This window comes from Somniosus microcephalus, chromosome 21 (genome assembly GCF_052327205.1).
Source record: "Somniosus microcephalus isolate GS21.2 chromosome 21, FLI_Smic_1.0, whole genome shotgun sequence".
NCBI lineage: Eukaryota > Metazoa > Chordata > Chondrichthyes > Squaliformes > Somniosidae > Somniosus > Somniosus microcephalus.
The window spans coordinates 49,910,252-49,932,897 of record NC_141007.1 but is presented as its reverse complement, the minus strand read 5'-3'; the positions used below and the strand labels follow the sequence as shown (position 1 = coordinate 49,932,897).

Below are 22,646 nucleotides of genomic sequence, written 5' to 3'. Positions count from 1 at the left end.
CAGAACCGTAGACAAGTTTGGTAAAAATTTATGATAGTAATTTACTAATCCCAGGAACGACCTTAATTGTGAGACATTTTCAGGCGCTGGGGCCTTTACGACCGCTTCAATTTTTTCAGGCGACTTATGCAACCCTTCTTCGTTAATGACATGGCCACAATATGATATTTGTTTCTGGAAAAATTCGCATTTGGGGCGATTTGCTCGTAGGCCCCGTTCTCTCAGCCTCGTGAGCACCTGCTCCAAGTTGGCAAGGTGCTCGTTGTTGTTTTCTCCTGTTACAAGGATGTCGTCTAGGTAGCATTGAGTCCCTGGAATCCCTTGCAGGACTTGCTCCATAGCTCTTTGCCAGATAGCTGGAGCTGATGCCACTCCGAAAACCAGTCGATTGTACTGGTACAGGCCTTTGTGTGTGTTTATCGTGAGATACTTTTTAGAGGCCTCCTCAACCTCCATCTGTAGATATGCCTGTGCTAAGTCAATTTTGGTGAAACGTTTCCCTCCGGATAGTGAGGCGAAAATATCTTCTATCCTCGGAAGAGGATACTGTACTGTGTGAAGAACCGGGTTTACAGTCACCTTGAAGTCCCCACAGATGCGAACTTTTCTCTGTTCTTCAGATTTATCATTATTCAATGTTTTCTTCATGACCGGGACGATGGGTGTTGCCCACTCACCCCAGTCTACCTTGGATAACACGCCTGCTTTTTCCAAATTCTCCAGCTCTGCCTCAACGGCTGGATGAATTGTGTATGGCACCGGCCTTGCCTTAAAAAACTTGGGAATTGCTGCATCTTCCACTTTTATTGAGGCGGTGGCGCCTTTCAGGGTTCCTAGTTCCTGTTGAAACACTTCTTTGGCGTTAGCCAAGATTTCTTTTAATCGTCCAGGTATGACGTCATCATCGTTTTTTTTCTTACTGGTCACCGTCAGTGCCTGAATGGAGTGCCAGTCTAAACGTATCTTTCTGATCCATTCACGTCCCAACAACGGTGGACCACCATCTTGCAGAACGTATAAATACAACTTCTGTATTTCCTTGCCGTTGTATACAACAGGCACCCTTATTTTCCCTCTGGGGTATACTTTCTGCCCTGTATATGTCTTCAAGACAATGGATGTGTCTTTCAAAGGTATATGCGGAAATAGCTGCTCGTAATCGAGTCGACTCATGACGGTCAGAGCTGATCCTGTATCTAGCTCCATTTTGACTGGGGACCCCACTATTGTGAGGGTAACCCAAATGGTCTGGTAATCTTCTTTGGCAATTACATTATGTAATTTGAGACAGCTTAGTCTCTTGTTTCCGGAGTCGCTATCGCTCTTCTGGTCTTCGGAGCTACTGTCCGTCATCATTTGTACCTTTCTGTACTTTTCCTTATTGACCTTTTTACTGTCAGCGGATTTCTTTCCAGATCTGCATACACGTGCAATGTGTCCCATCTTTCTGCATTGCCTGCATGCTTTGTCCTTGAACCAGCAGTCCTTCTGGTCATGGGTGGATCTGCCGCAGCGATAACATCTCTCGAAACCCCGTGTCATTTCATGGGTGCCGAAGTCCTGTGGCTTTTGCTGTATCTCTGCAGCTCCTCTTGCTGCTGCTTCGTATGATACAGCCACACTGAAAGCCTTGTCCAGTGTCAAATCTTTCTCAGAAAGTAGTCTTTTCTGTGTTCCTTCGCTTAGGAGACCGCAGGCGAATTTGTCTCGTAGAGAATCTGCCAGTCCTGCCCCGAATTGGCAGTGCTTTGACAGCTTTCGTAATTCGGTGAGGTAATCAGCGTTACTTTCATTCTTGTGCTGATTCCTCCTGAAGAATTTGAATCGTTCTGCTATCAGCAGCGGTGTTGGGTTTAAGTGCTCCTGTAAGGTATCAACAATCTCCTTAAAATTCTTGTCCATCGGTTTGGCTGGAGTGATCAAGTTTCGTAACAGCCCGTATGTCCTTGCACCCATCAGATTTAGAAGTACCGATGCCTTTTTATCATCCGCTACTTCATTCGCCTTGCAATATACCTCCACTCTTTCCACATATGTGGTCCAATCTTCTATATCACTATTGAAAGCAGTAATATTGCCAGCCTTCGGCATCTTGAAAATCTAAAATGGCGCTTCCCGCGCTTTTCTTTCTTCCCCGCCGAGTTAAGATGGCGCCTCCTGCCGCTGCTGCCAACGCTGTTGCTGGCGATTAATTTTTTTTTTTTTAATGGCGACGCACTATGGTCTTTGCGCCTCCCCAATCGCTGCTGCCAATGCTGTTCTCCGCGGTTCCCGTTGCGACCTGCAGCTTTTCGCGGTATTTCTATTTTTTTTATATATCGCTTCAATAGTTTCTCCGTTACTTGGAGAACCGTTCCCGTCCTGGAGCGGACCCTCTGGGACTTTCCCCTCCCTTTGCTCGGTCCGAACGCCGACCTGCTTTGCAGCACCGGCCGTGCCCTGAGTGCTCCACCCTCTCTCTTTGCTTCTGCTTTCCGACTCGCTGCCCGGCCCCGTTGCAGAGCCACCCGATCGAGCTCTAGCCCGCCGCAGCCCAGGAAGGATCAGTGCACTACCTGCCACCAGCCCGTTTAGCTGGGGAAACCACAGACTGGAGACCAAGCCTGGCCCTCGTTTTCGAGTTTCTTCGAGTTATTTATTTATTTTTTCTTGCTTCTGGCTTCGACCTTCGTCTGAGGAATCGATCCCCTTGAGGTGCTGCCGAATTGCAGGTAAGTTCGTTTCTAACTCGTCGCCACTGTTAGATCCGTGTGTTAATGGAGACACGGAATGCAGGAGTTGATTTAACAAGTGTTTACTGAACAAAGTCTGGAGGTGAACTAACAACACAAGACGCTACACAGGCTTATATACCCGAGTGGTCACTACTGGTACTACAGTATACAGGGGCTTCAAAAACATAGTTCCTCTTAAAGGTACATACACTACACTTGCAATTTAATATACAGTATTCACTGCTCACAATGCAGTCTCCTCTACGTTGGGGAGACCAAACGCAGATTGGCGATCGCGTTGCTGAACACCTCCGTTCAGTTGGCAAGCATAACCCTGAACTTCCGGTCGCTTGGCATCTTAATTCTCTGCCCCACTCCCACTCTAACCTCTCTGTCCTCTGCCTCTTACACTGTTCCCTGAAGCTTAATGGAACCTCAAGGATTAGCACCTTATCTTTCGATTAGGCACTTTACAATCTTCTGGACTCAACATCGAGCTCAAAAATTTCAGATCATAACAACTGCTCCCATTTTTTTGGACAGCAGGTGCTGGCAATGATTCTGCTGTTGCCATTTACGATTTCTCTAAACCCATCTTTTGTTTCTTTCCTTCTCCTATTACCACCCCCTTTTGCCTTGTACCATTATTCCTTTTATCATTTAATCACTCCCACCTTCCGCCCTATCACAGGCCTTCCCTTTTGTTCTTTCCCTTTACCTGCCTCTGTACTTGCTTAAAATCTGTTACATCTCTAACTCTTTCCAGCTCTAACGAAAGGTCACCAACCTGAAACGTTAACTCGGTTTCTCTCTCCACAGATGCTGCCTAACCCGGAGTATTTCCAGCATTTTCTGTTTATATTCCAAGAAACTTGATGTTCTTTCTAATCTAATATTTTGCAGATAAGGACAATTATTTGCATATATAGTGCCTTTAATGTATAGAAAATTGTACCAAGCAGCTTCACAGAGACATAATCAGAAATAAGTGGCTGCTGAGCCAAAGAAGTAGATATTAAGAGGGATGACCAAAAGCTTGGTCAAACAGGTGGGTGTTAAGGAAGATCTTCGAGGAGCAGAGGGAGGTGGAGAGGCAGAGGGGCTTAGGCTAGGAATTCCAGAGTGTGAAGCATATGGGGAAAAGGGAGAGGCACAAAAGGGCAGAGTTGGAGGAACGGAGAGTTTGGAGATGGGGGTTGTAGGGCTGGAGAAGGTTACATGATGGGGAGAGGAAAGGCCAGGAAGTGATTTAAACATGAGGATGAGAATTGGAAATACTGGGGGACTGGAAGCCCAATGTAGGTCAGCAAGGACAAGGGTGACCAGGACTTGGAGCAGGATAGGATGTGAGTTTTGCATGAGATGCAGTTTATGGACAATAGGAGGCTGGCCAGGAGATGATTGGAGTAATTGAGCCTAGAGGTGACCGTCATGGAGGGAGACAAAGTCAGCGGTAAATAGGTTGAGGTAGAGGCAGTAGTGGGTGATGTTGCGGAGGTAGAAGCAGGTGGTCCTTGTGATGGAGAGGACATGGGGTCAGAAACTCAACTCGGGGTTGAATAGGACTCCCAGGTTGCGAGCAGTCTAATTTAGCCTAAGACAGTGGCCGGGGAGGAGGTAAGAGTATGAAGTTTATGGCGGGGACTGAAGACGATTGTTTCAGTCGTCCCAGTGTTTAACTGGAAGAAATTGCAGCTCATCTAGGACTGAATGTCACACAAGCTGTCTGACAATACTGAGACTGTGGAGGGGTCGAGGGAGCAGGTGGAGAGGTACAGCTGGGTGTCATCAGCACATCTGTGGATGATGTCGCCAATGAGCCGTATGTAGGTGAGGAAGAGGAGGGTGCCAAGGAAAGATCCTTGGGGGCCTCCGGAGGTAATGGTGCAGGGACAGGAAGAGAAGCCATTGCCAGAGATGATCTGGCTGTGATTGGATAGGTAAGATTGGAACCAAACGAGGGCAGTCCCTCTGAGCTGGACAGTGAAAGAGAGGCGTTGGAGGAAGATGGTGGGGTTGACCATGTTAAAGGTACGTTTGCTTACAAATCTTGCCTGAATGTAAACATTACAGCAGCCCCTATAGCCCAAGTAATTGAGGGCAGCATTCTCTGATCAGAGGGACGGAAACTGGAATAATTAGAAGAAACCTAAGGAACTCAGTGATGGGAATGAATTTTCATGTATTGTGGATTGCTGAGCTGCCCACATTTGAATGATTATAGTTCCTGAATTTTTAAGTGTGATTAAAGGTCATGGAAGATTGAGTGTGTGTGTAATTTTTTTTTTAGTTGAATCTGCTCAACTCTTTTCATAAAGTGGCATTACATCCAATAGAGAGAGGAGACTTTCATCTGGCCTGGGCAAGATCTGAATTCTGATTCAAGGACAATGTACTAGCCAGCTGCCTCATCCAAGCCTTGATGTATTGTTGTGAATTTTGTATTGTGTTTTTTAAGGTTCAGTGGTCATGTGTATATGAGAGATAAGACTGTTAATTGTTTTTGGTTCTTTGTTAAATGCAGGCCGATGCTACGACCCTGACACCAGCGAACCAATCAGCCTTTACATCTCATCACTCGAGGAATTGGAATCATGGCGGCCTTTTATTCAAGACGAACATTTCAACAAAGCTGTTATCCCCTTAGCTCTACGACAGCCACCTTTGCAGTGTAATCGGCCAAGGACACTGGTCTGTCATGATATGGCTGGCGGCTACTTGAATGACAGGTGCGCTTTCTAGGGATAATATGGCTGAGCGATATCCTTACCGTTTTACTTCTAGTGTGATACGAGTCTCGGTGGAAAAGAAAAATGACATGAGCGATTCACGTTTCTGTCTGTTATAGAAATTGTGAAACTTGGCAAGGACCTTCTGCCCCTTTGCACAATTTGGTTAACTTAGGAACTTGGATTGTTAGGATGGTGTTGATCTAGTCATTAATGCATTATTTATTTCTATAAAGTTAGCACAATGTGCAACATTTCCTTTCATGTAATTGTAAATGCACAATGTTTGTTACATATATCTACATTTGTATTTTGATCCGTACACTAAAGTAAGACATGGGGGGAATTTTTCGAGGGGGTCAGTGGGCGCGTTTGGTGGTGGGTCGGGTGGGAATTTTTTTTTGACTGGGTAGGGAACTCGCTGTCAACCCGCCGCCACGCTAGTTTCCCAGATGTAGGGTCTGTCATCGCTGAATAGACCCGACACCAAGCGGCGGGGGAGGCAAGAACTTGTTAATGGGCACTTAAAAACTATTTTACGTTCACCTTTAGATTTTAAGAGTTTGCCCATGGCTTCCCCGCTGCTTGGGGATCACGTCAGGTAAGGAGGTCGGGAGTTGTGTCACCGTGGGATAATTTCTTAACTTGACATCTGCAAATGTGCTATAAAAGCTCCCATCTCATAGTTGTTCACTTTCCAAGGTCAGTAGCTGTAACTTACTGCATTTGGAAGGCAAATTGAGCTTTATGCAGCTTGCAAGTGTTTGGAGTAAACTCTGTATCCAGTGTCACCTCATTGGAACAACCTCTCTCATCATTGACAGATCACTTCTGTCATCTCAACTTCACCTGCCATCTATTCCATCAGCATCAGCCCTTGAAACTATCTCACCTTGGTCCTCAGAATCGCACCACGATCAGCCCCAACACCAGCAGCACCAACAACAACAGCACCACCAACTTTCTCCGTAATCAACTGATGCTGCACAGGACAGAGGGCATCAGCAGCTGAGCACATTGCTGCCCGGGATGCCAGGGATGGCTTCACCATGGCCAGATTCACTTGACGCTGTACACCCTGGCTGCCACATGATGCGCCAGATTGGCACCACCCCACACCAACACCATAATGCATCCCTACACTGCCCAAGCCATTCCTTTCACACTCATCACCATTGCAGGGTGGGGGGGGGGGTGGGCTACCGTTATGTCTCACCATTCACTGCAACTCACTAAGCCACTTCCAAAGGTGCACACAAATCTGTCCAAGAATGCAAAGTGTTGAAAATAAAGATTTCAATGTTTGACAGCACATTAACAGAAACTTCACATGAACATTGGCTATAACACACCCTTGTGTATTGTTAGTTGGTATGATTGGACTAGGATGAGGGTGAGTGTGAGGGGTGGCTAGTGAGATGGGGAACTGATAATGTAGATAGAGAGGGATGGGTGGAGGGACAAGGTAAGTTGATGTGAGTAAGGGTGTGCAGGAGTAGGGTAGGGAAGGCAGAGTGATGGGGATATGATGAGTGGCACAGCAAGATGAGGTTGAGTGTGGCTTTGCAGTAACGTTTTGTGATCTACTGCGATCATTGAAAGGTTTGCATCACTGTAGCCTGGTCCTCCTGACGACACCTCTGCTTGTGTGCTCCTGTGCAATGTGCAACCAGGCTGTGTTGATCTCCTGGGGATGTCTATTCCGCCCATGGGAAGGGAAGAGAACCTCCCTGTGTGCTGTGACTCCCTCCATAAGCATATGGAGGGAGTCATGGGAGAGCCTGGGTGCAGCCATTGTCAGTGTTTGCAGCACCTCAATGCTGTAGAACACTGACAGCGCAAATGTCAAATTCAATTTGCGCATGGTCCCTTTAAGGAAACCGGCTGATGATGCGTCATCAAGTGACATCATCAGACCCGTTTCCTTCAATTGGACTGGAAACGTGCTGGGTGGGCTTAACAAGCCCAATCAGCGTAAGATTACTTTGGACAGCGGGCTGGATCCAGCAGCGGGGTTGCACCTCGCCACCGACCTCGGCCACACCAGACCCGCCGAGGTAGGGGAAATCGCGGCCATAAAGTACACATTATAGCACAGCAAATTGCTCTGAAATCTTATTAACCCTTTCTATGCTCTAGAGAGCATTTCTCTACCCCAGAGGACTGTGGATGCTAAGTTGTTGAGTATATTCAAGACAGAGATCGATAGATTTTTGGATATTAAGGGAATCAAGGGATATGGGAATAGTGCGGGAAAGTGGAGTTGAGGTAGAAGATCGGCCATGATCTTATTAAATGGCGGAGCAGGCTCGATGGGCCGTATGGCCTACTCCTGCTCCTATATCTTATGTTCATGTGTGCCACAAGCGAATGATCTTATTGAGGTGGAATTGCACTGCTGGCAGAGCCAATAAGATCAGCTGTCCTGCAGGTGCTGCCATCTGATGCTTTAAAACATGCCAAAGACGGAGACGTAACCGAGGCAATGTTTACCACACTGCCATCTCATTGGATAAAAAAATTGGTCTGTGGGACATTGGAGATTTAAGGTTTCAAATCATAAAAAGCTGAGTTTGAATATTTTGAGATTTTGTAGCTGGCATGTATTGCAGCAATTTAAAAATTTGGCTACAGCTCTGATAGCAGAAACTGGCCAAGTGGAATACGTGCATTCCCTGGCTCATAGGTTCGTAACTAGATGATTTTAAATTCCTTTTGTTCTTTGTTGTCAATTATACACATTGACATATGTCAGCGGATAGAGTGGAAGTTTCCTCACCCTACTGTGTAGCAAGTGAGAGAAGACGTACAAGTTCACCGAAGTGATGGTAGTAATTAATGTCCATCACTGGGGCTCTGATCTGTCCTACACTCAGTCTATTTCAAGGGCTATTCTACCAAGGCTTTGATAGCTTTAATGTCTATCTGAACAGGAGGGCCCTGTTCATCAGACACACAGCTTGGCTTGGCCCTAGAATGGAATGAAGAGCTGGAAATAGACTCTTGAGGGTATCTCACTGGCACTTTTGAAGTCTATTTTTGATTGACAGCTTTTTAGCCAGAAGCTGTCTGATCTTAGTGTAAATGTGACATGCTTTTCCTTTTCCCCCGGCTTGGCCCTTGGGTGGAGGCAACTATAGAACTTCGAGAAACTCCCAAGTTGTCTTGCTGCAGTTGTACAGGGCCTTGGTGAGACCACACCTTGAGTATTGTGTGCAGTTTTGGTCGCCTTATCTGAGGAAGGATGTTCTTGCCATGGAGGGAATGCAGCGAAGATTCACCAGGCTGATACCTGGGATGGCAGGAATGAAGTATGAAGAGAGATTGGGTTGATTAGGCTTATATTCGCTAGAGTTTAGAAGAATGAGAGGGGATCTCATTGAAACTTATAAAATTCTAACAGGACTAGACAGACTAGATGCAGGAAGGCTGTTCCCGATGGCGGGGGAGTCAAGAACCAGGGGTCACAGTCTAAGGATAAGGGGTAAGCCATTTAGGACTGATGAGGAATTTCTTCACCCAGAGAGTGGTGAACCTGTGGAATTCTCTACCACAGAAGGCTGTTGAGGCCAATTCATTAAATATATTCAAGAAGGAGTTAGATATATTTCTTAAGGCTAAGGGGATCAAGGGATATGGGGAGAAGGCAGGGATAGGGTACTGAATTTGGATGATCAGCCATGATCGCATTGAATGGCGGAACAGGCTCGAGGGGCCGAATGGCCTACTCCTGCTCCTATCTTCTATGTTTCAATGTTTAAAGTATTGCAGGGGCCTGCGAGAGCCTGCTTAACTTTTATTATTTTGAATGAGAAACTGAGAGGATACATAAAGAATTATCTAGTGAAATGTATTGTTTGTTCTTGCCTCCGACTTGTAGTTTATAGCCTAAGATATATTGTGTGTCAGTGTTATTTGTTCATCAGTTGGAGAGACCAGAAGAGTATGAGCCATCTTGTCTGATTTTCAGTGAGTTTATCAACAGCAAAAGGAGTTTACTGTTCCTCCTGGTCACACCACATTATCAGATCACATTTTGTTTCATGGAGAGCAAGGGTTTCCCTGTGCAGCTGATCCTTTATGCTCGACACAAGATAAAGTATCTTGTGAAAGTGGATGTGCCTTGGCTTGGGGACAGGGGAAGCGAGCGATTTCCAGCAAGGCAGCAGCTCATAAAGGGGCTGGAGCAAGTGGCCTAGCTCGGAGACAGCCTCTCTTGTGAAGAGAAGGTGAGATCATACCTGACATGTCCAGGTAGGAGTGTTGGGGTCTGTCAATGTAGATCTTTGGGTATTGATGGATGTGGACATAACACCTCACACCTGTATTTGCTGTTCCCACATGAACCTGTCTTCCTCATTTAAATCATGGAGTATGATTCCCAACTTCATCACTTTGCTGCATAGCAATCAGAATACTGTCTGAAAGGTTGGTAAAGAAATTAGGGAAATAGACAAAGATGGCAGCCTTCACATCAAGGTAACTTAATGCAGGGAACAAAATGCAATGGAGTATCCCTGCTTTCACCAGAAGAAACAAATTGTTTCAGTATACTTTTGAGGACTGAAAGGTAAGTTTAACAATCCAGTTACAGTAGGCTCAACCTCTGGTTTATAGATTTACCCATTTATATAGCATGGGAACTCATTAATATAACTGCCCTTTGCAAGGAGCACCGCCTCCCTTTGACCTACTGTTTTTTCCTGCCTTGACCTGCGGTGCTCAGCGACTGAGGCACGCACCTGAAATCCCAAACTTGTGGTCCCACCCACCATTCCAGCCTTGCGATTTCAGGGCTTCACGAACCAAACATTTTTGAAATCCAAACCCGACTTTATGTAGCAGTTTAATTCAAGTTGCAAATCCAAATTTTCAATGTTGCACTTCACCCAGTGAATGCCTCAGATTTAGAAACCGTTAACAGGATTACTAGTTGGGTTCATCAACTATGAAGTACAAACTTGGTTGTTGTGGATGGAGAGGAGAGATGGTACGACATACTCTCTTAAAGCGTGCGTGCGCTTACGTTTGGAGTTCTGTTACCTTTTTTAACCTTGATAGAGAAACTGATTCTAACTCTAATTTTACAGGCTGGGAAAAGAGAAGGTTGAGGGGTGACCTAATAGAGGTCTTTAAAATTACAAAAGGTGTTGATAGCGTAGACACAGAGAGAGTGTTTCCACTTGTGGGGAAGAGCAAACATAGAAGGCATCAAATAGGGAATTCTGAATAAAAACTTCTTTACCCAGAGAGTGGTGAGAACGTGGAACTCGCTACCACAGGGAGTAGTTGAGGCGAATAATATGGATGCATTTAAGGGGAAACTAGATAAGCATATGATGGAGAAGGGAATAGAGGGTTATACTGAGAGAGTTAAATGCGGAAGGATGGGAGGAGGCTCGAATGGAGCATAAATGCCGGTATAGACTGGTTGGGCCGAATGGCCTGTTTCTGTTCTGTATATTCTATGTAATTTAATACATTGTAGCTAGTTATCATTTAGAGTGTTGTTTGGGATATATTGTTGCCCCATACTGACCAAACAATGTGACGTACTGGTTTATGAGGGGATTCAACATCCAGCTTATCTTTCCTCTGTGAGCTTCCAAAAGATTTTGGCGCTAACTTACTGCTTTGTGTCTTCAGGTTCATCCAAGGTGTGTGTGCAGAGAATCCGTTTGTCTTTTACCACTGGCTGTATATAGACATCTTTGTATATTTCAGTCACCACATGGTGACCATCCCACCAGTCTGCTGGACCAATGCTGCACACAAACATGGTGTTGCTATCCTCGGTAAATATGATCTGTTTAGGAACAAAATACGTTCACGTTTCACTCTGGCGAAAAATACAGTTAGTTTCAGCTGTAGCAGTTCAGAAGAATTTTGTTCCCCACTGGGATTTAACCTATTAATTTAATTGCTATCCTCCAGGGACTAGGATACTATCTCTGAACCATTTCCAAAGCTATCACTGGGTTATAAGTTTCCATTTAAAAAAAAAAAAAAAAAAAAATTTTATTCATTGATGGGATGTGGGCGTCGCTGGCTGGCTAGGCCTGCATTTAGTGCCCATCCCTAATTGCCCTTGAGAAGATGGTGGTGAGCTGCCTTCTTGAACCGCTGCAGTCCATATGGTGTAGGTACACCCACAATGCTGTTAGAAAGGGAGTTCCAGGATTTGGGCCCAGCGACAGTGAAGGAACGGCGATACAGGTCCAAGTCAGGATGGTGTGTGTGGCTTGGAGGGGAAATTGTCGGTGGTGATGTTCCCATGCGTCTGCTGCCCTTGTCCTTCTAAGTGGTAGAGGTCGCGGGTTTGGAAGGTGCTGTTGAAGGAGCTTTGGCGAGTTGCTGCAGTGCATCTTGTAGATGGTACACACTGCAGCCACAGTGCGCCGGTGGTGGAGGGAGTGAATGTTGAAGGTGGTGGATGGAGTGCCAATCAAGCGGGCTGCTTTATCCTGAATGGTGTCGAGCTTCTCGAGTGTTGTTGGAGCTGCACTCATCCAGGCAAGTGGAGAGTATTCCATCACACTCCTGACTTGTGCCTTGTAGATGGTGGAAAGGCTTTGGGGAGTCAGGAGGTGAGACACTCACCGCAGAATTCCCAGCCCCTGGCCTGCTCTTGTAGCCACAGTATTTATATGGCTGGTCCAGTTCCGTTTCTGATCAATGGTAACCCCCAGGATGTCCTGTAAACATCGCTGAATGGCTCCAAGTATCTGTATTGAGATCTCCTTCTGTGTGGTATTCAGTTTATCTTTTCTAACTTTAGAAAAATTGTATTCTAGAAACCATTATGTTTCTCACGCAAGAATAAGCATGCTGTTCTGCTTAGCTCAGTGCAATAACAGAGATATACACTGTTGGGCATTTCTTTAAAATAGGCAAACTTATTTTTAATAGGTGGAAAATTTTGATTTTGTGTTCACCTGTTTCCGGTTTCAGGAACTTTCATCACAGAGTGGAAAGACGGGGCTGCAATCTGTGAGGCATTCTTGAAGAACGAGGAGGCATTCCGCACGATGGCTGATAAGCTGGTGCTGATTGCCCAGAGCTTTCAGTTCGATGGATGGTTGGTTAATATTGAAAATGAGTTGAGTGTAAGTAAAGCAATCTGCAGTACATCACTTAGTAACCTGGTAAAGGTGTCATCACCACCTGGGTAGGGGGAGAATGTCATGCTCTGCTGCAGCATTTACATAAGAACATAATTAGGAGCAGGAGTAGGCCATACAGCCCTTCGAGCCTGCTCTGCCATTCAATAAGATCATGGCTGATCATCGACCTCAATTCCACTTTCCCGCCCGATCTCCATATCCCTTGATTCCCCTAGAGTCCAAAAATCTATCTATCTCAGCCTTGAATATACTCAAAGACTCAGCATTCATAGCCCTCTGGGGCAGAGAATTCCAAAGATTCACAACCCTCTGAGTGAAGAAATTCTCATTCTTCTAAACTCCAGAGAGTATAGGCCCATTCTACCCTATCTCTCATCATGGGACAGCCCTCTCATCACACAAATCAATCTACTGAACCTTCGTTGCACCCAATCCAAGGCAAGTATATTCTTCCTTAGATAAGGAGACCAAAACTCTGCACAGTACTCCAGGTGTGGTCTCACCAAGGCCCTGTACAAATGTAGCAAGACTTCCTTACTCTTGTACTCCAGCCCCCTTGCAATAAAGGCCAGCATGCCATTTGCCTTCTTTATTGCTTGCTGTACCTGCATGCTAGTTTTCTGTGTTTCTTGCACAAGGACACCCAAATCTCTCTTAAACACCAACATTTAAAAGTTTCTCACCATTTAAAAAAATATTCTGTTTTTCTATTCTTCCTACCAAAGTGAATAACTTCACATTTGCCTACATTATACACCTTACTGCCTACTCACTTAGTCTATCTATATCCCTTTGTGGACTCTTTGGGGTCGATTTTCCCGAAGCTGTCAGGAAGAAGGCGGTACTACAACTTTTGGGTTTTAGACCCGCCTACATTAACAGGCAGTTAATTGGCACTAATCCCGTCCCGCCTGGGGTCGGCGGGTCCCAGTGTGGGGCGGGTACCGCCGCCTCTGAAAGTTGCGTGGAGCGGGATGGTGTCGGGACCCCAAATTCGGGATTTCCCCCCCCCATACACCTGAAACCCCGCCTGACGGTTCCACGAAAATCGACCCCTTTGTGTTCTCCTCACAGCTTACTGTCCCACCTAGCTTTGTATCGTCAGCAACTTGGATACATTACACTCGGTTCCTTCATCTAGGTCATTAATATAGATTGTAAATAGTTGAGGCCCCAGCACCGATCCTTGCGGCACCCCACTAGTTACAGCCTGCCAACCGGAAAATGATCTGTTTATCCCTACTCTCTGTTTTCTGTCCGTTAACCAATCCTCTATCCATGTTACTATGTTACCCCCAACCCCATGAGCCCTTATCTTGTGTAAAACCTTTTATGTGGCACCTTATTGAATGCCTTTTGGAAACCCAAATAAACTACATCCACTGGTTCCCCTTTATCTACCCTGCTAGTTACATCCTCAAAAAACTCTTAATAAATTTGCCAAACATGACTTCCCTTTCATAAAACGATGTTGACTCTATCTAATCATGTTATGATTTTCTAAGTGCTCTGATACCAATGGATTCCAGCATTTTCCCAACAACTGATGTCAGGCTAACTAGCCTGTAGTTCCCTGTTTTCCCTCTCCCTCCTTTCTTGAATAGCGGTGTTACATTTGCTACCTTCCAATCAGCTCGGACCGTTCTAGAATCTAGGGAATTTTGGAAGATCAAAACCAACGCTTCCAATATCTCTTCAGCCACCTCTTTTAGAACCCTAGTCCCATTAGTTTCTTTAGTACTTTTTCTCTACTTATATTAATTACAGTAAGTTCCTCACCTTCATTAGACTCTTGGTTCCCCATCATTTTTGGTATGCTTTTTGTGTCTTCTACTGTGAAGCCAGATACAAAATATTTGTTTAACGTTTCTGCCATTTCCTTATTCCCCATAATAATTCTCCTGTCTCAGCCTCTAAGGGACCAATGTTTACTTTTGCTACTCTGTACCTTTTTACATACTTGTAGACGCTCTTGCAATCTGTTATTATATTTCTTGCTAGTTTTCTCTCATTTTCTGTTTTTTTCTCTCATCAATTTTTTGGTCATCCTTTGCTGGTTTCTGAAACTCTCCCAATCCTCAGGCTTACTACTATTCTTCGCAACATTTATAAGCTGCTTCTTTCAATCTAATGCTATCCTTCTTTAGTTATCCACGGATGGATCACTTTTCCCGTGGAGTTTTTGTTTCTCAATGGAATTTATTTTTGTTGAGCATTATGAAATATTTCTTTAAATGCTAGCGACTGTTTATCTACTGCCATATCTTTTAATCTATTTTTCCAATCTAGCTTAACCAACTCACCCCTCATACCTATGTAATTGGCTTTATTTAAGTTTAAGACTCTAGTTTTGGACTTAGGCAAGTCACTCTCAAACTTAACGTGAAATTCTATCATATTATGATCACTCTGCCCCAGAGGATCCTTGACTATGAGATTGCTAATTAACCCTGTCTCATTACACAATACAAGATCTAAAATAGCCTGTTCGCTGGTTGGTTGCATGATGTATTCTAAGAAACTGTCCCGAATGCATTCCATGAACTCGTCCTCCAGACTACGTTTGCCAATTTGATTTGTCCAGTCTATATGAAGATTAAAGTCCCCCATGATTATTGCATTACCTTTGTTACAAGCTCCTACTATTTCTTAATTAATATTCTGTCCAACGGTATAGCTACTGTTAGGGGGCGTATATACTACTCCCACCAGTGTTTTCTGCCCCTTGTTATTCCTTATCTCCGCCCATACTGATTCTACTTCCTGATCTTCTGAGCCGAGATCCTTTCTCTCTACTGTCCTTATGTTATCCTTTATTATCAGGGCTACCCCCCTCCTTTTGCATTCTGCCTGTCTTTTCGAAACGTCAAGTACCCTGGAACATTTGGTTCCCAACCTTGGTCACTTTGCAACCACGTATCTGTAATGGTTATTAGATCAAACCCATTTGTCTCTATTTGTGCCATTAGTTTGTCTATCTTGTTACGAATGCTTCGTGCATTCAGATAAAGGGCCTTTAATTTTCTTTACCATTATTCCCTGCTTTGACCTTATCCTCTGCTGCACTGTCACACTCTGCTTATTTTTACCCCAATCACTACACTGCTCTATTGCCTTGAGCTTTCTCTTTAGATTTTTAAATTTCCCCTCACTTGACCCCTTCCCCCCCCCCCCCCTCACCTTTTTCGTTTAAAGCCCTATCTACAGCCCTAGTTATTCGATTCGCCAGGACGCTGGTCGCAACCCAGTTTAAGTGGAGCCCGTCTCGACGGAACAGCTCCCTCTTTCCCCTGTGCTGGTGCCAGTGCCCCATGAATTGAAACCCCTTCTTCCCACAACACTCTTTGAACAATGCATTTAACTCTTTGATCTGCTTGACCCTATGTCAATTTGTGCGTGGATCAGGTAGTAATCCAGAGATTGTTACCATTGAGGTTCTGCTTATTAATTTAGACCCTAAAATTTAAAACTTGCATCAGCTTTTTGCTGGTGAAGTGGTGAATTGCATCGATGGCACTAAATTACTAAGTATTGGTCAGGCACAGGCTCTTATCTACAGCTTTTAACATTGTGGGGGAGCAATTGGGTGGAGCCAAGCAAACGGGGCGCCAAGCTCGCCTGGGCGCCAGATTTTGCGCTGCGATCGGAGCAGCAGCGATCGCCGGAAATTCAGCTTGAGCGCCCCAAGAGGGAGACGGGGCGAGGCTCGAGGCACTCCGCGTCCCTCTTAGGGCGCTGAAACTGAATATCGCAGCGCAACGTGCCGCAGCACCACACGCTGCGGCACGGCGCGCTGCGGTACTGCAAGCCTTCCTCCCATTCTTAAGGGGGAGGGGCCTGCACCAGCGCGATGAGCGATCGCGAGTGCTGGCAAAAGAGCCCGGCACCGAGGAGAAGTGCCGGGCTCTCGGAAAACAGCCGGCACTGCCGCGGGGGGGAGAACAGGAGGCTGGGGACGGAGGTGCTGGCAGGCGGCCGCCGAAAAAAACGGCCGCCCCGCACCTCCACCTTAATTTGCGCCACTGCCGCCACAGGTAGGCCCCGTGAACCGGGCGCGATTAGCGAGCGGCGCTACAGAGGCGGTCGCTGCCACATATCGTGATCGGGGCGGTAGCGGGGCGCTGCGCTCACCGATGACATCATCGGTGGCGGCGCAGCGCAACAGGCTAACGCCGCCATTAGCGCCCCACCTAAATATCGCGGGAGGCGTGGCCAGCGGCGCTAAAGCCACTGAGTGCCCTCTTTAGGTGCTAACTGGTGGCACAGCCCACCGAATTTCTCCCCCTGTGAGTTTACAACAACTACCACTGCAACTTGCATTTAATGTAGAAACATGTCCCAAGGTGGTTCGTAGAGGTGTAATCAGACAAAAATGGACGTCAAGCTTAAGAAGGAGTTATTGGGAGGGGTGACCAAAAGCTTGGTCAAAGAGGTCAGTTTTAAGGAAGTTCTAAAAGGAGAAGAGAGAATGGGGAGGTTTAGGGAGGGAATTCCAGAGCGTGGGGTCTAGATGGCTGAAGGAACGGCTGCTAATGGTGAGGAAGGTGTGGGAGGGGGTTGATAGATACACAAGAGGCCAGAATTGGAGGCATAAGAGATTTGTGAGGGGGGTGGGGGTGGGGTGGATGTTTGCAGGTCTGGAAGAGGTTACAGTGATGGGGAGGGTCAAGGCCATGACAGAATGTAAACACGAGGATGAGAATTCTAATGTAGGGCAACAGGGACTTGGTGCAGGATAAGATACAGATGGCAGAGTTTTCGCTGAGCTGAAGCTTACTGAGTGTGGACAATTTCAATCTTGCTAGTGGGGCAGAGGCAAAGTGCTCCTGCAGTGGTGGGGCGGTGGGTGGTGGGGGGGGGCGGGGGTGGTGGGGGTGGGAGAACAAGAGGTGAGTCTTTCTTGGCTGCTCTTGTGCACCTTCTGGTGGCAATTGCTGTGCAAAACTGTAAGTGGATTGAGAGCAGGCTGCCTGCCCAGCTTCACCGCCCAGGAATTGTGTGCAGAAGTTAAAATGTGGGGTTTAAAAAAAAACTCAACTCATTAATCTTCCAGTTAATGTTATTTGACTATAAATAGCATTTTATTGTCAACAAATGATGCTTGCATTTCATTTCGAGCTGTTGTTCACATGGAGTGTGCGATCTGCAGAGTGGCCGAAATGGCCTCTATCTGCACTGTGGGGTTTCTGTGATTCTGTGATTCTGTGTTGGAGATGATGCTCTGATGAGATGTTAATGTGGTTTCTGTCTTGTTCCTGCCTGGAGCGCTCTGTTGAAATTCTTCCAGGATATTTTGACTCACTCACTTACTAGATTTTAGTAAAAGTATCTCTCTTGGTTGAGAGATTCCCACTATAGAGCAGACTTTTAACGGACAGTCACATTTATTGAGGGGAGCTTTATAATGCCATTAGTTTGGGAGGAACTGGTACTTTCATTTACAGCTAGTAGCCTAATGCTCCCTTATATTGTGTATGTTGTGAAACCGATGGGAGGTATATTTTAAAACAAATCAAACTGCTGGTTGGATGTCACTGAACGGCTGCAGGACATTCTGAGGGGGGAAGGTGAACAGTCAGAGGTCGTGGTCCACGTCAGTACCAACGACATGGGTAGAAAGAGGGATGAGGTCCTGCAGGCAGATTTCAGGGAGCTAGGAAAGAGATTAAAAAGCAGGACTTCAAAGATAGTAATCTCCGGATTACTCCCGGTGCCACGTGCTAGTGAGTACAGAAACAGGGGGATAGAGCAGATGAATGCGTGGCTGGAGAGATGGCGCAGGAGGGAGGGCTTTCGATTCCTGAGGCATTGGGACCGTTTCTGGGGGAGGTGGGACCTGTACAAGCCAGACGGGTTGCACCTCAACAGGACCGGGACCAATATCCTCGCGGCAGGGTTTGCTCGTGCTGTTGGGGAGGGTTTAAATTAGCTTGGCAGGGGGATGGGAACCTGAGAGAAGATTCAGAAGGGAGAGAAGCAAAGCCGGAAATGGAAGGCAGAAAATTAGTAAGCGAGTTTGGTAGGCAGAGGAAACAAAGGCTATAAAATAGACAACAAGGGAGTTTGGCAGTGCTAAATGGTCTATACTTCAATGCAAGGAGCCTAGGGAATAAAGTAGATGAGCTGAGGGCATAGATTGACACGTGGGAGTATGATATTATAGCTATTACTGAGACATGGCTGAAAGAAGGGCAGGAATGGCAGCTCAACATTCCTGGTTACAGGGTTTTCATACGAGATAGAGAGGGGGATAAAAAAGGAGGGGGTGTCGCAATATTGATTAAAGAATCAATTACAGCTGTGAGGAGGGAGGATATCTTAGAAGGATCATCCAAGGAAGCTATATGGGTTGAACTGAAGAACAAAAAAGAGGCAATCACACTGCTGGGAGTGTACTACAGACCTCCAAACAGTCAGAGGAAGATAGAAGAACAAATATGTAGGCAAATTTCTGAGACATGCAAAAATAGTGCAGTAATAGGGGATTTCAACTTCCCTAATATTAACTGGGATAAAATTAGTGTGAAAGGCATAGAGGGAGCAGAATACTTAAAATGCATTTAGGAGAACCTTTTAGCCAGTACGTAGCAAGCCCAACAACAGGGGGGAAGGTGGACCTAGTTTTAGGGAATGAAGCTGGGCAGGTGGAAAGGGTATCAGTGGTGGTAGTGATCATAATTCAGTTAGATTTAGGGTAGTTATGAAAAAGGACAAGGATAGACCAGGAATAAAAGTTCTCAATTGGGGAAAAGCTAATTTTACTAAGTTGAGAGGTGATTTAGCCAAAGTGGACTGGAGTCAGAAACTCGAAGGTAGATCAGAGTCAGAGCAGTGGGAGGCATTCAAGGAGTAGATAGTGAGGGTTCAGAGCAAGTATGTTCCCTTAAAGAAAAAGGGCGGGACTAACAAATCTAGAGTTCTCTGGATGTCAAGGGGCATACAGGGTAGGATAAAGAAAAAAAGGGAAGCTTATGACAGATGCCAAGGACTCAATACTGCAGAAAGCTGAGAGGAGTATAGAAAGTGCAGGGGTGAAATTAAAAAGGAAATTAGGAAAGCAAAGAGAGGGCATGAAAAAATATTGGCAAGGAAAACCCAAAGATGTTTTATAAATACTTGAGAGCAAGAGGATAACTGATGTAAGAGTAAGGCCTATTAGGGACCATAAAGGTAACCTGTGTGTAGAGGCGGAAGACATGGGTATGGTTCTTAATGAATACTTTGCGTCTATTTTCACAAAAGAGAGGGACGATGCAGACATTGCAATCAGGGAGGAGGAGTATGAAATATGAGATGAAATAAACATAGTGAAAGAGGAAGTATTGAGGGGTTTAGCATCTTTGAAAGTGGATAAATCCCCAGGCCTGGATGAAATGTATCCCAGACTATTAAGAGAAATAAGAGAGGAAATAGCAGAGGCTCTGACCATCATTTTCCAATCCTCTCTGGCTACAGTGTGGTGCAGGAGGACTGCAAATGTGGTACCGTTGTTTAAAAAGGGAGAAAGGGATAGACTGCGTAATTACAAGCCAGTCAACCTAACCTCGGTGGTGGGAAAATTATTGGAAAAATTCTGAAGGACAGGATAAATATTCATTTAGAAAGACATGGATTAATCAGGAACCGTCAGCATGGGCTTGTTAAGGGAAGGTCGTGTCTGACTAACTTGGTTGAATTTTTTGAGGAGGTAGCAAGGAGGGTCGATGAGGGTAGTGCGTTTGATGTAGTTTATATGGATTTTAGTAAGGCTTTTGATAAGGTCCCGTATGGCAGACTGGTCACAAAAGTGAAAGCCCATGGGATCCAGGGCAAAGATGGATCCAAAATTGGCTCAGAGGCAGGAAACAAAGGGTAATGGTCGAAGGGTGTTTTTGTGACTGGAAGGCTGTTTCCAGTGGGGTTCTGCAGGGCTCAGGATGGGTCCTTTGCTTTTTGTGGTATATATCAATGATTTGGACTTGAATGTAGGAAGTATGATTAAGAAGTTTGCAGATGATACAAAAATTGGCTGTGTGGTTGATAATGAAGAAGAAAGCTGCAGACTGCAGGAAGATATCAATGGACTGGTCAGTGGGCAGAACAGTGGCAAATGGAATTCAATCCGGAGAAGTGCGAGGTAATGCATTTGGGGAAGGCTAACAAGGCAAAGGAATATACATTAAATGGTAGGACACTGAGAAGTGCAGAAGATCAGACGGACCTTGGAGTGCATGTCCACAGATCCCTGAAGGTAGCAGGACAGGTAGATAAGGTGGTTAAGAAGGCATACAGGATACTTGCCTTTATTAGCCGAGGCATAGAATATAAAAGCAGGGAGGTTATGCCTGAACTGTATAAAACACTCGAGCTTACGCTGTTCCATGGAAGCTCAGCGTAAGCTCGAGGAACAGCACCTCATCTTTCGATGAGGCACTCTACAGCCCTCTGGACTCAACATAGGGTTCAACAATTTCAGATCATAACCTCGGCCCCTATCACATGTATACATATTTTTTTTTTCCACACTTTTTGTTTGGCCTTTTTTTCTTCCCTCCCACATGGCAGCTATCGTTCATTCTGTCAGTGCAATTCACACTTACATAGAAACATAGAAGATAGGAGCAGGAGTAGGCCATTCGGCCCCTCGAGCCTGCTCCGCCATTCAATGCGATCATGGCTGATCATCCAAATTCAGTACCCGGTCCCTGCTTTCTCCCCATACCCCTTGATCCCTTTAGCCTTAAGAAATATATCCAACTCCTTCTTGAATATATTTAATGTATTGGCCTCTACTGCCTTCTGTGGTAGAGAATTCCACAGGTTCACCACTGTCTGGGTGAAGAAATTTCTCCTCATCTCTGTCCTAAATGGCTTACCCCTTATCCTTGGACTCTGACCCCTGGTTCTGGACTCCCCGACCATCGGGAACATCCTTCCTGCATCTAGCCTGTCCAGTCTTGTCAGAATTTTATAAGTTTCAATGAGATCCCCTCTCATTCTTCTAAACTCCAGCGAGTACAAGCCCAATCGACCCAATCTCTCCTCATACGTCATTCCTGCCATCCCAGGTATCAACCTGGTGAATCTTCGCTGAACTCCTTCCATGGCAAGAACATCCTTCCTCAGATAAGGTGACCAAAACTGCACACAATACTTAAGATGTGGTCTCACCAAGGCCCTGTACAACTGCAGCAAGACATCCTTGTTCCTGTACTCAAACCCTCTCGCTACGAAGGCCAACATGCCATCTGCCTTCTTAACCGCCTGCTGCACCTGCATGCTTACCTTCAGTGACTGGTGCACAAGGACACCCAGGTCTCGTTGCACTTCCCCTTCTCCCAATCTATTGCCATTCAGATAATAACCTGCCTTCCTGTTTTTGCCACCAAAGTGGATAACCTTGCATTTATCCACGTTATATTGCATCTGCCATGCTTTTGCCCAATCACCCAACCTGTCCAAATCATCCTGGAGTTTCTCGGCATCCTCCTCACAGCACACACGCCCACCCAGCTTTGTGTCATCTGCAAATTTGGAGATGTTACATCTAGTTCCCTTGTCTAGATCATTAATATATATTGTGAATAGCTGGGGCCCAAGGACTGATCCCTGCGGTACCCCACTAGTCGCTGTTTGCCACTCGGAAAAAGACCCGTTTATTCCAACTCTTTCCTTTCTTTCTGCCAACCAGTTCTCTATCCAAGTCAATACCTTGCCCCCAATCCCATGTGCCTTAACTTTACACGCTAATCTCTTATGCGGGACCTTATCGAAAGCCTTCTGAAAGTCCAAATACACCACATCCACTGGTTCTCCCTTATCTATTTTACCAGTTACATCCTCAAAAAAATTCCAGTAGATTAGTCAAGCACGATTTACCTTTTGTAAATCCATGTTGACTTTGTCCGATCCTGTCACTGTTTTCCAAGTGCTCTGCTATTACATCTTTTATAATGGACTCTAGCATTTTCCCCACTACCGATGTCAGGCTTACCGGTCTGTAATTCCCCGTTTCCTCTCTACCACCTTTTTTGAATAGTGGGGTAACATTAGCTACCCTCCAATCCATGGGTACTGTTCCAGATTCCATCGAATGCTGG

The 22,646-nt window shown here is 45.6% G+C and overlaps 1 protein-coding gene across 3 annotated transcripts in view; it reads left to right on the top strand.

Moving 5' to 3' along the window:
- The window catches only part of engase (endo-beta-N-acetylglucosaminidase), an 82,587-nt gene that overhangs the window by 5,813 nt on the left and 54,128 nt on the right, over nucleotides 1–22,646 (top strand). For all 3 annotated transcript variants that reach the window (XM_085963570.1, XM_085963572.1, XM_085963571.1), the window contains exons 3-5: nucleotides 5,239–5,443; nucleotides 11,090–11,238; nucleotides 12,395–12,549. In XM_085963570.1, the coding sequence (XP_085819696.1) occupies nucleotides 5,239–5,443; nucleotides 11,090–11,238; nucleotides 12,395–12,549 (509 nt within the window). The remainder of the gene's footprint in view (nucleotides 1–5,238; nucleotides 5,444–11,089; nucleotides 11,239–12,394; nucleotides 12,550–22,646) is intronic.